We start from the raw sequence: 14,034 nt of genomic DNA, 5'->3' as shown, positions 1-14,034 counted from the left end.
GCTCCACTTCTAATCCAGCTCCCTACTAATGCACCTGGGAAAGCAGCACAAGATGACCCAGGAGCTTGGGCCCCCATATCCATGTATCTGGGGAATGAACCAGCAGATGGAAGATATCTGTCTCTCCCTCTTTGTCTTTCTCTGTGACTCTGCCTTCCAAATAAATAAATAAAGCTTAAAAAAAAAACTGTATGGTTTGCATAACTAAGCAATACAAAAACCAACACGGACAACAGGAAATAGCTACTGAAAGCTTAGCTCCCCTAATCATGACCTCCACCGCTGTTGTAATGAAGCCGTTTCATGCCCCACGGTGGAGCCCCCAGCAAGCTGTGGTCTGTTCTCTCCCAAGGTCATTACTTGTGTGGTTCATCCCCCGTCTCCACATCAGCCTCCGGATCGTCAGTCTGTCCCCTGGGGAGGATGATATTCCACTGTAGTGATATCGTGGGGAGCCTGGGCTGTTTCTGGTTTCAGCTGTGACCCAAGATGCAGCCAGGAAATCCTCCCCATCTTCATGGGACAGAGTTGGCCTCAGCCCAGCCAGCTCGGACTCAGAAGAGACTGAGTGATGTCCTATCGCTGAGGCTACCAATACTGGTCCCATCCCTGCTGGTTAGAAATACGGATGGCGCTGTGGGGATTTAGCCTGTGGTTAAGATGCTCATGTCCCATATCGGAGTCCCTGGGGTCAGACCAGTACCCAGCTCCACCCCTGACCCCAGCTTTCTGCTGATGTGGACCCTGAGAGGCAGCAGTGGTGGCTCGTGTGCTTGGGTTCCGGCTCCACACGTGGGAGACTTGGAGAGCGCTCCCCGCTCCCAGCCTCCGTCTTAGTCCAGCCCAGCCATTACAGGTGTTTGGGGTACAAACCAGCAGGTAGGATCTCTCTCTCTCTCTCTCTCTCTCTCTCTCTCTCTCTCTCTCTCTCATTTTTCTGTCCTTCACAGATAAATAAATAAATTTTCTTAAGCAGAACAAATCATTCCTGGGCCCTGGGCTTGGATGTTTGTTTAATAAGTCTGAACTGGGGTTCAGGAATTGGTATTTCCACAAAGCACCACAGGTGAGTTTGGTGGCCCGGGCCCCTTGGAGGCCCACTCCCAAATTCCAGTTTAGAGCAAAGGTGGGATGGAGAGAAAGCTGGGAGTCATCAGCGACCTTTCAGAAGCGATCCCTGTGTAACCAGTGAAGACAGGGATGACAGGAGCGCTGGGAGCAAACCCTGGACCCCTGCCTTCTAGCAGTGGGTTCCTCCCCCACGCCTCACCCCACCACCCCCACAACACACCACCCCACATCTGAATGCCTCCCCGGGGGCTCTGGGGGTGTCCTGTTATGATTCCAAAACACAAAGGAGCAAGCCTTCCCACCCCCTCCCCAGAAAAAGAAATACACCCTTGATGAACTGCATGGAATCTGTTAGCAGCCCTGGCGGAAGCCCCCCGCCAGGCTAAAGCTTTGATGTCTCCACAAGATGCTCCCTTTGAAAGCGCAGCAGCGCGACAGCCCTGTGATTTCCTCTGACAGCCCCAGAGAAAGCTCCGAAATCAGAAGCAGCCAGAGCCCGAGGTGTGACTCCCAGGAGCGCTCCCCAGGCGCAGAGCAGCCACGTCAGCCCCAGACGCCCTCAGAGCCCGAGTGGCTCTGACCTCTGGGCCCGAGACTCACAGCCACCTGGGGAGAGTTCCCAGGGGGTGGTGTGGCCGTTTGGCCCATTGTCCCTTCTCCCTGGGGGCTGCAGGCTACTTGCAAGGAACAGTCGGGAGCGGCTGTCACCCTGGCTCTGAAAATGAGGCTGTGGATGGGAGGAAGCAGGGGTCACAGTGGAGAGCACCAACTTGGGGCACCTAATAGAGCCTTGTTGCTCCAAGCCCGGTCCAGCTTTGGAGCAGGTCCTCACCGGGGAGCTGGCTGGAAACGCAGAATCAGACCCTACCCAGATGATGGAATTGGAGTTTGTTTTTTACCAAGATCTTCAGGTCCTGTGTCTGTACCTATAGTTTGCATCCCAGCCCTGTGGCTCTGGGCTGCGTGACTTTGCCCGACCTCCCTCACCTGTGAGCCCTGATGTCCATGTGGGGTTTTTGAGAAGTGAAACTTAGCACTCGGAGTGTGAGAGGCCAGGCAGCGCCGGCTGTTGTCTGTATTGGGGAAATGACTGTGGGAGAATCGGTGTGGCCACATTTCAACCCACGTCATCCAACCACTGCTCAGTGGGGGAAAGGAGGCCGGACTGAATGGCAGAAAGTTCCAGATGGTGCGCGAATGGCCACCAGCATGAGAGGAGAAAGCTGGGGGCTGGAGGGAAGGGTGTCTCTCAGCAACCCGGGCCATGGCTGTGTACTGGGATCAGTGCCATTGGAGTTCCTCTGCGTGGGTGAGGCTCCCTCCCTTCATGGACACTCCCTCTCTTCCTGCTCTCCTCAGCCCCAGACCTTGTCTACAAGCCCCCTCTGCTTCAGCGAGCGTGGCCGCAGAGCTCAATCCTAGCTCCTGAGTGTGCCAGTCGACACTCTTGCCCATCTAGTCCCAACCTGGCCGCTCCAGCCTCCTGCCCCTGTGCACCTGCCCCCGCACCCCCGGCCTTGTCACTCCTGGCATCTTCTTGCTCGCCTGTTTGCTCTTGCTGGCTGCCCTGCTTGGGGAGACAGCATCCCTCTGAGCGACATCACTCTGCCCGTTCTCTTCAGGCAAATCCTCCTCTCCACCTTGGAAGTCCTGCTTACGCAGGGCTGGGCTGTGTAGTGTGCCAAGAACACAAGATTTGGGAAGACCATTCATATCCCAGCTTGGCTGTGAACCAGCTGGGTAACCTTAGGCAAAGCACTTGCCCTCTCTGGTCTTGATTATTTCATCTGCCGAGGGAGGCTGATCACAACTGTTTTGCAAAGCTTTTGTGAAGACTCATCAAGAAAGTATGGGTAGTGCTCATTACAAGTGGTTATTACCATTTTATTTCTAAGAAGAGGAAAGTTCCCCTAGCCCCATAAGCCTTTATCTACCCTTCTCCCACCCTGCCCAACAGAATTAGCGTGGCCTCCCCTGTGTTTCACAAATCCTTTCTCCTTCTTGTCTTTGCAACACCCACAGCCTCCCCTGTCACCTGCTTGGGATGGAGCCCCTGACCGCCCTCCCTAACCTCACAGGTCACCCCTACTCCCACCCTTGTCCTCTTCCTGCTTGATCTTCTCCCTGGTGACGTCCACAAGAGCAGCAATGTCCATCTGTCTGTCTGTCTGTCCACTGCTGTATCCTCAGCACCCAGAAGCACATGTGGCACTGTCCTGTTGGCTGCACATCCCTTGTGCCATGAGAGGGTATCAGATGGTGGTGCCCTGCCCGGCTGTTACGAACTGAGTTGGATCCCCCCAGATTCATCACCTGAAGTCTTCAGCCCCCTCTCCCATACCTCAGAAAGTGACTGTATTTGGAGGGGGACCTTCAAAAAGATCATTCGGATTCAGTGAGGTCCTTGGGGTGGGCCCTTGCCTGACATGACCGGTGTCCTTCTAAGAAGAGGAGGCCAGGACACAGATAGAGAGGGAGGCCCTGTGAGGACACAGGAGGAACACAGCCATCTGCTAGCCAAGGAGAGAGACCTCAGAAACCAACCCTGCCGACGCTTCGGTGTTGGACTTCAGCTTCCAGAACTGCAAGGGAATAAGCTTGTGTTGTCCAGAGCTGCCAGGGCCATGATGCTTTGCCACGCTGGCCGTGGACTGCTGGAGGCCAGAGCACGGTGTCTTTATCCCCACATCCCCAGCCATCCCAGGGCCCTGGCCCATGGCCGTACTCAGCGAACTGGGTCACAGCAGGGAGAGGAATGATAGAAGCAGTGCCGACCGGTGAAGGCAAACAGCCCTGCACAGGCAAAGTGGGTTCTCACACTGTCTACACAGGCGGGCTGTTTCCCGTATCTGTTGCCTACCCAAGGTTCCTCATTTGCGGTTGGGGTTTCTTTGAGGTGCGTGCAAGCGCCATAGCTCTCACCATGGACTCTGTGTGGCATGCTATTGGCTATCCTGTCGGGGGCAGGACTCATGGGGGTGGAAGGGGCCATGTAGAGGAGAGCTCTGAATGAGGAACGCTTCTTGTCTCTCCTCTTTCTGGGGACTGCAGTCTTAAGTGTGCTGAGTTCTCACTTGCATGGACATCCCCCTAAAGGCAGGGACAGCCCACTGTCCCTTTAAGTGGCTGCTTTCCGGGTTGGTCTCAATGTGCCTGTGCCCAGCGCAGACCCACTGGGAAGCTGGCCCAGGTGACCCTGGTCCTCTTAGGATACTTGCCACCCTCAGTGGGAGGGACTGTGTGGAAGGTGATTCTTAACGTGTATTTTATTCATTGCAGTTTCATTTTTTGCCAACTTCGGCCCAAACTTTGCTCACATTAGCCTTCATGCCAGCAAGTACCAGGGCCTCATGGTGCAGGCCCTGACCTCGCCGATGGCTCGGAGACGTTCAGAAAGACAGGTTGTCCTGGTGCCTCTGCTCTGCAGACACACACAACCCCTCGTCCCAGGGTGATTCTTCCCAAGTCGTGTTCCTCACCACGGGGACCCTGAGAGATGAAGTCTTCAAAGTCTCCATCTTCTCTGAGCGCCCCCCACTTTGTTTCCTTCCGCGTTTCCCTTCCCCTTCGTGTTACAACGCTCTGGAGTGGCTCCCTGGTTGCCGAATACGATTAAGAATTTGCTGTTTATTTTGAAGCCCAGCTTTCAGAACACAGAAGCTTCCAGGCGACTTCACCCCAGTTTGCCTCATTTCTTGGGCTCACTTGTCAACAGATTTCAACCATTCTGGACACGGGAAGTTTCTGTAAGAAAGATCTTGTCTGTACCCACTCCTGCCTGATGTCTTTGTTGTGCAGGAACAAAGTCTCCTTTGGCTCTGTTTGTTGGAAAATTGTGACTCCAGTGCCCTGGGCTCCTTGGCCAGTGGGTGCGAGTTTAGCCCATTGTGTGGTGTCCGTGGTGACCTCTCCAGTCTAGGATCTCCTTGCCCCTACGGAAGTCCTCCACTCACACAAGGGCACTTTGTAACAGCTCAAGGCAAATGGAATCAAAAGATAAATTTAGTTTTGCAATTTTTGGAATGTATACAGTTTTTCATAATATACATTTCCCACAAAGTTTCTGAATAACCCCCATATAAATGAATTTCAAAAAAAAAACTTTACATCAAAATCAACTTATTTTTGAGTGCTTTATTTGTGCATTTTGTGTGTTTGAGAGGCAGACAGGTAACGAGAAACCCTCCTACCCACTGGTTCAGTCCCCAGATGCCTGCAACAACCACAGCTGGGCCAGGCCAAACCCAGAAGCGGGGAACTCAGTGTAGGTCTCCCACGTGGGTGGCAGGGACCCAAGGACTTGGGCCATCACTCGCTGCCTCCAATGAGGTGCATTAGCAAAAGCTGAAATCAAGATTGGAGCCAGGACTCCAACCCAGATAGGCAATGCAGACATCCCAAGAGGCACTTCAACTCCTAGGCCAAACACCCACCCTAAACTTCTTCTATTTCCATTTTCCACAAAGATTGTAAGTCTTCTCCCATAACCCCCAAAGCACAGATACACACATGCACACGTGCACACACACACACACTCCCAAGCATTCACGAGAGAGTTCACCAGAACCTCATTGCTCTGTCTGAGCTGCGGATCCCCTCACCTCCCTGTGGTTATCTGACCACTGAGACAATATCTGTGGAAAGCAGAGTGGCCATGCTGTGGCCAGGTGCTGCTGTCAGCCCTGGGGCAGCTGCACTGGAGCATTGCAAAGGCCATGCCGGGGAGGGGGGAGCGTCTATTCTAGATCCACACACCTCACTGAAATTCGCTGGGAAAGGTCACCAAGGAAGTGATTTTGTACCTTTCACTGTCGTTCATTTAAACCTAAGAGCCACGTGTGGCTAGTGACTGCCGTAACAGGAAGTGCAGTTCTGGAGGCGAGAGAAACAGGGAGGTGGACACGCGCTCTCCTTCAACCACAGAATGCATCACCATGATGCACCATGATGGGAAAAAACGCTATGAAGAAAGCACAGGTGGGGGAGGAACTGCAGAGTGGCTGGGAGGGGCCTCCCCGTGGGCCGGTACTGGGCAGCTCTGGGATGGAGTGTTCTGGCAAGGCCCTGAGAAGGCAGTGACGCTTCCATGAGAGCAGCTGGCGTGTGGTGAGCCAGGGGAGAGGGAGGCGCAGGCCAGAACCTGCGGGGGCCTGCACGCTGAGGTCAGGGAGTGGGGTGCGCTCCCGTGCGATGCTGGAGACGGCTCCGTGTATGAGGGTGGTGCCCGCTGGTTTTTTATTTTACTACAACCCTCTGCTGGCCCCCCAGGGGGAAATCCAGGCTGGAGATGACAGTGGCTAGATCTGTTCTGCGGCCGACAGGTTGATGGCGTGGGCTGAGCCCAGGAGGCCTCGCTGGGGCCCAAGTGCAGGACAGTAGAGCCGGTGGTGCAGTGAACCCTGGAGGGAGGCAGAGCACACGTGAGGCGCCATCAGGAGGCTGACAATCGTGGGAAATGGCAGCTGGCAGGGTCAGTCTGGTGCTGTCCGCAAAGGACACGGTGGCCCTCTGCTCCCCGGGGGCCTGTGACCCCAGAGCTGGCCCTGAGGGACCCTCCCCATGTCATCAGATGCCAGTGTGTCCTGGCTTCAAAATGCTCACCCCTCCTCCTGTGGCCACCAACAGGCTCTCCCGCACACCTGCTGCACACTGAGACACTCACATGGCCCAGCTCGCTGGTTCCCCAGTCTGAGTGCTGTTATCGTACCCCACCTCCTAATCAGCAGACTGTTCTGTACTCCCAATGTACCACTTGTTTATTATCATTCAGTCAGAATTCTAATAGGATTTTATTTTACAGTTGACTCTGATTTGTGAGAACAGATGATCAAAATCACCAAGAGCTGTATTTGCCAAAGAAGAGTAATGAGGGGGAACTCCATCAGATATTAAAACATACTCAAGAATAAAAAAATAATAATAAAAGCTTGAATGCCTGAAAGGCAAGGTGTAAGTGCATGGCTCAATAGCAAAATCAGATGCCCACACTGGATAAGCCAGAAACGGCCCTGGTAGATGTGAAAGTTCAGTGTTTGGGAACAGGCGTTCAGCCTAGCAGATGAGATGCCTGCATCCTTCACCAGAGGACCTGGGTTCAAGCCCCCGCTCTGGCTCCTGGCTCCAGCTTCCTGCTAGTGTAGAACCTGGGAAGGCATAGTGATGGTTCAGTGATTGAGCTCCTTCTGCCCAACTGGGAGACTTGGACTGAGTCCCTGGCCTTGGCCTGGTCCAGCCTCCAGCTGTTTCAAGCATTTGGGGAGTGAACTGGATGGGAACTTTCTCTCTCTACCACCTGCCCCCCAATCTGCTCGCTCTCTCTTTCCCGCCCTCCTCATCTCTCTCTCTCTTTCTCTTGTCTCTGCTTTTCAAAATCAGTTTGTTAAATATTTCTTAATTTGGTTTGTGATAAAAGTAGTTTCTCATAAATCAGAAAAAAAGAGGACACAACTTCAGATCATTGAAATCATTAGGATGGGCCAGCACTGTGGTGCAGCAGGTTAACGCCCTGGCCTGAAGTGCCAGCATCCAATATGGGTGCCGGTTTGAGATCCTGCTGCTCCACTTCCAATCCAGCTCTCTGCTGTGGCCTGAGAAAGCAGTAGAGGATGGGCCCCTGCACCCACATGGGAGACCTGGAAGAAGCTCCTGCTCCTGGCTTCGGATTGACACAGCTCCAGCTGTTGCAGCCCTCTGGGGGGTGAACCAGCGGATGGAAGACCTCTCTCTCTCTCTCTCTCTCTCTCTCTCTCTCTCTATCCCCTCTCTCTGTATAACTTTCAACTAAATAAATAAATCTTAAAAAAATAATTTGGAGCCCTCAAGAAAAACGGTTAGGAATGTGTCTTATAGTTTAATTCAAGATGAATCAACACCAGATGAGTCCAACCTAAAAAATAAAGCTAAAAGGACAGGAGTCATGGCACAGCAGGCCAGGCGGCCACTTGGGACTCCCATATCCTGTACTGGAGGGTCAGTTCCAGTCCAGTTTCCTGCTAATGCATCCTGGAAGCAGGAGTTGTTGGCCCAGTATTTGTGTTCCTGCTACCAACCTGGGAGACCTGGATAGAATTCTGGCCTCCCAGCTTTGGCCTGGCCCAGCCCAGGCTGTTGCAGGCATTTGGAGAATGAACCAGCAGACAGAAGATTCAGCTTAATCCCCTGTGCCACAATCCCTGCCCCACAGCTGTGTTTTAAATCAACATTTTTGCTCAATATTTATGAAAGTTCAAGGGAAGTGAAGTAAGTAGAATATTTGGGATGGTAAGGGTTTTTTAATGCTGTTCTGAAGTTTCTTTAAAAAAAAATATTTATTTGAAAAAGCAGAGATATATAGATACAAAGATACAGAGAGATACAGATACAGAGAGAGAAAGAGAGAGAGATCTTCTGTCTGCTGGTTCATTCCCCAAATGGCTGCAACAGCTGCGGCTGTACCAGGCAGAAGCCAGGAGCCAGGAGCTTCTTCTGGGTCTCCCACGTGGGTGCAGCATCCCAAGGACTTGGGCCATCTTCCGCTGCTTTTCCCAGGCACATTAGAAGGGAGCTGGATGGGAAGTGGAGCAGCTAGGACTCGAACCGGCACTCATATGAGATGCTGGCACTGCAGGTGGAGGCTTAACCTTCTACGCCACAGCCCCTGTTCTGCGTTTTCTACAGTGATTTTTTACTTTTATAGTAAGAAGCAAACTGTACATATCCATTTTCTAACACCCTTATAAACCCCCACTGCCAGCCACAGCACCTTTCCTCATTCCTCAGAGCAGTGTGTCTTCTGCCGGCCCCCTATTTCAAAAGATCTCAGTGCCAATGTTTGTTTTCTGGGTCCCTCTGGCTCTGAAGGTGAAGTGGTGCCCCCCGTCTGTGTTTGCTTGCTGTAGGCCTGTTCCCACCTGGTTCCCAGAGAAAGGAAGAGAAGAACATGACCTTGTGTAAACACGCACTCTCCCACCATCTGTGCCTAGGTACCTAGGTGTTTGATTTGGGTGCCGGTTGAGATGGGTCACGGGAGCAACTGGGAAAGACGTGCTCTTTCTTTTTGCATCGTGAAAAGACACTGACCCCGTCTTTGTTCTTGTCCCACAGATATGATGCTGCCTGGTGTGTTTAGTGATTGGTGCAGTTAGAATTTTCTGTGCTGCAATCGTTCTGAAAACTCCGACGGGGGACTCCAGCATTGAAGGGAAGCCAAAGCCATTTGCGGGGGAAGAAGCCCAAAGCCTTTTATCTCATTTGTTCCAAGAATTTCACTGCCCTCTCCAAAAATAAGCCATTGCACACAGGCAGGTAGCATGGCAAGCAAACGAAAATCTACAACTCCATGCATGGTTAGGACATCACAAATGGTGCAACAGGATGTACCCGAGGAAGCAGACAGGGCCAAAGAAAAAGGGGCCGGCACAGCACAGCCTGATATGGCCAAGGACAGTTGGGTACCAGAACCTGAGAACCCTTCCAAAGAAAATGAAGTGATAGAGGTGAAATCTACGGGAGAAACCCAGTCCAAAAAACTCCAAGGTGGTTACGAATGCAAATACTGCCCCTACTCCACGCAAAACCTGAACGAGTTCACGGAGCACGTGGACATGCAGCACCCCAACGTGATTCTCAACCCCCTCTACGTGTGTGCCGAATGTAACTTCACCACCAAAAAGTACGACTCCTTGTCCGACCACAACTCCAAGTTCCACCCCGGGGAGACCAACTTCAAGCTGAAGTTGATCAAGCGCAATAATCAGACTGTGTTGGAGCAGTCCATCGAAACCACCAACCACGTCGTGGCCATCACCACTAGTGGCCCTGGGAGTGGTGACCTTGACCCTGGGATCTCAGTGAGTAAAACCCCCATCATGAAGCCAGGAAAACCCAAAGCAGATGCCAAGAAGGTGCCCAAGAAGCCCGAGGAGGCCACCCCCGAGAACCACGTGGAAGGGACCGCCCGCCTGGTGACGGACACGGCTGAGATCCTCTCGAGGCTCGGTGGCGTGGAGCTCCTCCAAGACACGTTAGGACACGTCATGCCTTCTGTACAGCTGCCACCAAATATCAACCTCGTCCCCAAGGTCCCCGTCCCGCTGAACACTACCAAATACAACTCTGCCCTGGATACAAACGCCACCATGATCAACTCCTTCAACAAGTTCCCTTACCCGACCCAGGCGGAGTTGTCCTGGCTCACAGCTGCCTCCAAGCACCCAGAAGAGCACATCAGGATCTGGTTTGCCACCCAGCGCTTGAAGCATGGCATCAGCTGGTCCCCAGAGGAGGTGGAGGAGGCCCGGAAGAAGATGTTTAACGGCACCATCCAGTCGGTGCCCCCGACGATCACTGTGCTGCCCGCCCAGCTGGCCCCCACAAAGATGTCACAGCCCATCCTCCAGACCGCTCTGCCATGCCAGATCCTTGGCCAGACCAGCCTGGTGCTCACTCAGGTGACCAGCGGCTCCACAACAGTGTCTTGCTCCCCAATCACGCTCGCTGTGGCCGGGGTGACCAACCACGGCCAGAAGAGACCTTTGGTGACTCCCCAAGCTGCCCCCGAGCCCAAGCGTCCACACATCGCCCAGGTGCCAGAGCCCCCACCCAAGGTGGTCAGCTCCCCGCTCACCTCGGCCAGCGACCGCAAGAAGACAAAGGAACAGATCGCGCACCTCAAGGCCAGCTTTCTCCAGAGCCAGTTCCCCGACGATGCGGAGGTCTACCGGCTCATCGAGGTGACCGGCCTGTCCAGGAGCGAGATCAAGAAGTGGTTCAGTGACCACCGGTATCGGTGTCAGAGGGGCATCGTCCACATCACCAGCGAATCCCTTGCCAAAGACCAGTTGGCTATCGCGGCCTCCCGACATGGTCGCACGTACCACGCCTACCCAGACTTTACCCCCCAGAAGTTCAAAGAGAAAACACAGGGTCAGGTTAAACTCCTGGAAGACAGCTTTTTGAAAAGCTCTTTTCCTACCCAGGCAGAACTGGATCGGCTCAGGGTGGAGACCAAGCTGAGCAGGCGAGAGATCGACTCCTGGTTCTCCGAGAGGCGGAAGCTTCGGGACAGCATGGAGCAAGCTGTCTTGGATTCCATGGGGTCTGGCACCAAAGGTTCAGATGTGGCATCCCCCAATGGTGCTCTGTCTAGGCTTGACCAGCTCGCTGGGGCCCAGTTAGCCAGCTCTCTGCCCAGCACTTCACCAGCAGTCACACAAAGTCAGGAGCAGGTTCATCTCCTGAGGAGCACGTTTGCAAGAACCCAGTGGCCTACTCCCCAGGAGTATGACCAGCTGGCGGCCAAGACTGGCCTGGTCCGAACTGAGATTGTGCGTTGGTTCAAGGAGAACAGATGCTTGCTAAAAACTGGAACCTTAAAGTGGATGGAGCAGTACCAGCCACAGCACGTGGAGGATGAGCACGGCTACGATGCTGTGGCCAGGAAGCCAACAAAACCCATTGCCGAGAGCCCAAAGAATGGGAGCGAGACGGCTCAGCAATATTACAAGGACCCCACAAAGCTCTGCGAAGAGGACTTGGAGAAGTTGGTACCCAGAGTGAAAGTGGGCAGTGAGCCCACAAAAGACTGTCTGCCTGCCAAGCCCTCGGAGGCCGCGCTGGACCGGTCAGAGGGCAGCAGCAGGGACGGCGCGGGCGGCGAGAACGAGGAGTCAGGCGTTGTGGACTATGTGGAGGTGACAGTGGGGGAGGAGGACGTCATCTCAGACAGGTCAGACAGCTGGAGCCACACGGCAGCAGAAGGCGCGGCCGACCTGGCCGACTCCGACTGCGACAGCGTCCCCGCCGAGCCTGGCCAGGCCTAGACAGGTAATCGCACCTGTGCCCCCCAGGCCACAGGGGGCAGGCTGGTTTCCTCTCTTCTTACTGCACAGTTGAAATGTGTGTTGGGTCCACAGATGTTGGCACAGATGATGGGTTCTTTTTTATTTGTTAATTGGCTAATACATTTACTTTTATAAAAGAAATTATAAATTTATAAAATATTTTAGAAAATTTGTCAATTGACAAGTAAAAACTGTCAATCTATATTGACAGTGACATTAACATACATTAAATATACCATTGCCATGATATACAGGTTGTATATACCTTATCCAAAGTACTTGAATCTTGACATGTTTCAACATCTCAGGGCTGGGACCTAGGACAAAGCATGAAATTCATTTGTGTTTTATAGATACCTATTAATAGCCTATTAATAATTTGTATGGCATTTTGAATAATTTTGCATCTGATACAAGGTTTCATGGTATGGATTTTCCCACATGTGGGCCTCATGACACTGAAAAAATGTTGCATTTTGGAGTAGTTAATATTCGGTGGTTCCACGTCGGGAGGCTTCGCCTGTGTTTACCATCACACGTGGTGCTGTGGAATTCGTATACACCGTGGAATGGCTTAGGGGAGCACACGGGTATATGTATGACCTCCTATTTCTTATTGTGGAGGAGCTCCTTGTAAAGGTTCTTTGAAAAAGGAAGAAAAGTTGAGGCTTCCCGTGCTCAGGGTGGCAGCCCTGGCCCCTGTGGCCTGTCTGGATCACAGCTTCAGGCTCCTGCCTCCTGCACAGGGCTCGTGTCCCCTGCTCTGAAGAGCAAACGTGACCAGCGGGGTCCTTTCCCCTTGCCTGTTTTCTTTTTCCCTTTGCAGATTTTGTTTCAGATCCAGCATCCAGGTTGACCGAGTGAGTTTACTGAGTCGTTCTTTGTCTTTATCGCAAAGTCTCGCACAGTGCTTGGTGTTGGCCTTGTCCTGGCTAAAGGAAGATGCCAGTCTGAGTCCCCAGGACCCCTTTAAATCTGGAGCCAGGAGGGCCAGGGAAGGGAGGTTACCATGGTTACTAATGGGATGTGCCACAGAAACCCCTGGTGTTTGTGCTTCCCAGGAGGTCTGTGCAAATCAAGGACCAAGCACAGCCGCTTGCCTGGTGGTGAGGTGAGAAAGGGAGCAGGGTTGGGAGGAGGGGACAGGAAGTGAAGGTCTTCCTTTGCCAGGTTGTCCCCAGGCAGCTTGGAGCGAAGAGGGGGACAGACAGTTTGCCTGGGTGGCCTTGCTTCCCCAGAGGTCACTTAAAAACCAACAGAAGCAGTCCTTCAAAATATTGCAATAAAGGTAAGAACCTCCAGAGTAGTTTTAAGTGCCCAGAGGGAGTCCTGGAAGCGCCCGTGACCGTGTCAATGAACTGGGACAGCTCTGGCTGGCCGCCTCACCCACCTGCTCCTCTATTCAGAAATAAGCCATCTGGCCGATCGGTGCAGTCCTCTGGCAACCTTGTTTGAGCCTTTCCTGCAGCCATGCAATGAGGGGCCGGCCCCGGGTGCCACCAGGTCTTCTCCTTCCACCACATGCACCCTGGGGCCATGGGTGAGCACCAGCCCAGAGGAGAGGGAGCTTGTGGGAGCTTGGGATAGCAGGGCGGCTAGGAGATGCAAAGGCATCCATCTGGCTTATTCCAGCCTCTGGCCATTTTCCTGCCTTCTGGGAAGATGCCACCAGTCTGGCCCACGCCTCCCTCGTTGAAATGAAGAAGCAAGTCGTTTGTCCACCTGAGCGCTGCTTGCTTGCCCCGTCCTCTGTCCTTGAATCTCTTCTGACCCGCAACGCAGTCTGCTTGGTTGCTTTTTCCTCCAACCCCAATGTAGCCAGCAGGGTACAGTTCCATAGTCAGTAACTTCTGAGCACCTACTGTGTGCCACCCTCCGTGCTGGGCTGTAAAGACAGGCAGCCATGCTGGTTCACATGAAGTTCGATCACGCCATGGACAGAGGAGAGGGTACCTCCACTCAGAAGCCAGTGTGGCACATGTGTGGTAGAGGAGGACGTGCATGGCTGTATGGGGAGCCTACGGGAAGGCCACCTGTGCCAGGGACCACAGACGAGGGGCTCCCTGCAGGCAGGGAAGAGAGCGGTTCCAGTGGAAGGAAGGGCAGGGCCAAGGTCCAGAGGACAGGCCAGGACTGGTGTGGT

The 14,034-nt window shown here is 53.4% G+C and overlaps 1 protein-coding gene across 1 annotated transcript in view; it reads left to right on the top strand.

The window, feature by feature from the left end:
* Positions 1-14,034, top strand: part of ZHX2 (zinc fingers and homeoboxes 2) — a 152,977-nt gene that overhangs the window by 127,289 nt on the left and 11,654 nt on the right. The window contains exon 3 of the mRNA XM_062188047.1: positions 9,154-11,874. Within this exon, the coding sequence (XP_062044031.1) occupies positions 9,360-11,870 (2,511 nt within the window). The 5' untranslated portion in view covers positions 9,154-9,359 and the 3' untranslated portion in view covers positions 11,871-11,874. The remainder of the gene's footprint in view (positions 1-9,153; positions 11,875-14,034) is intronic.

This window comes from Lepus europaeus, chromosome 4 (assembly GCF_033115175.1).
Source record: "Lepus europaeus isolate LE1 chromosome 4, mLepTim1.pri, whole genome shotgun sequence".
In the NCBI taxonomy this organism is placed as follows: Eukaryota; Metazoa; Chordata; class Mammalia; order Lagomorpha; family Leporidae; genus Lepus; species Lepus europaeus.
The sequence above is the reverse complement of the archived record's forward strand: the minus strand, read 5'-3'. Positions and strand labels throughout refer to the sequence as shown.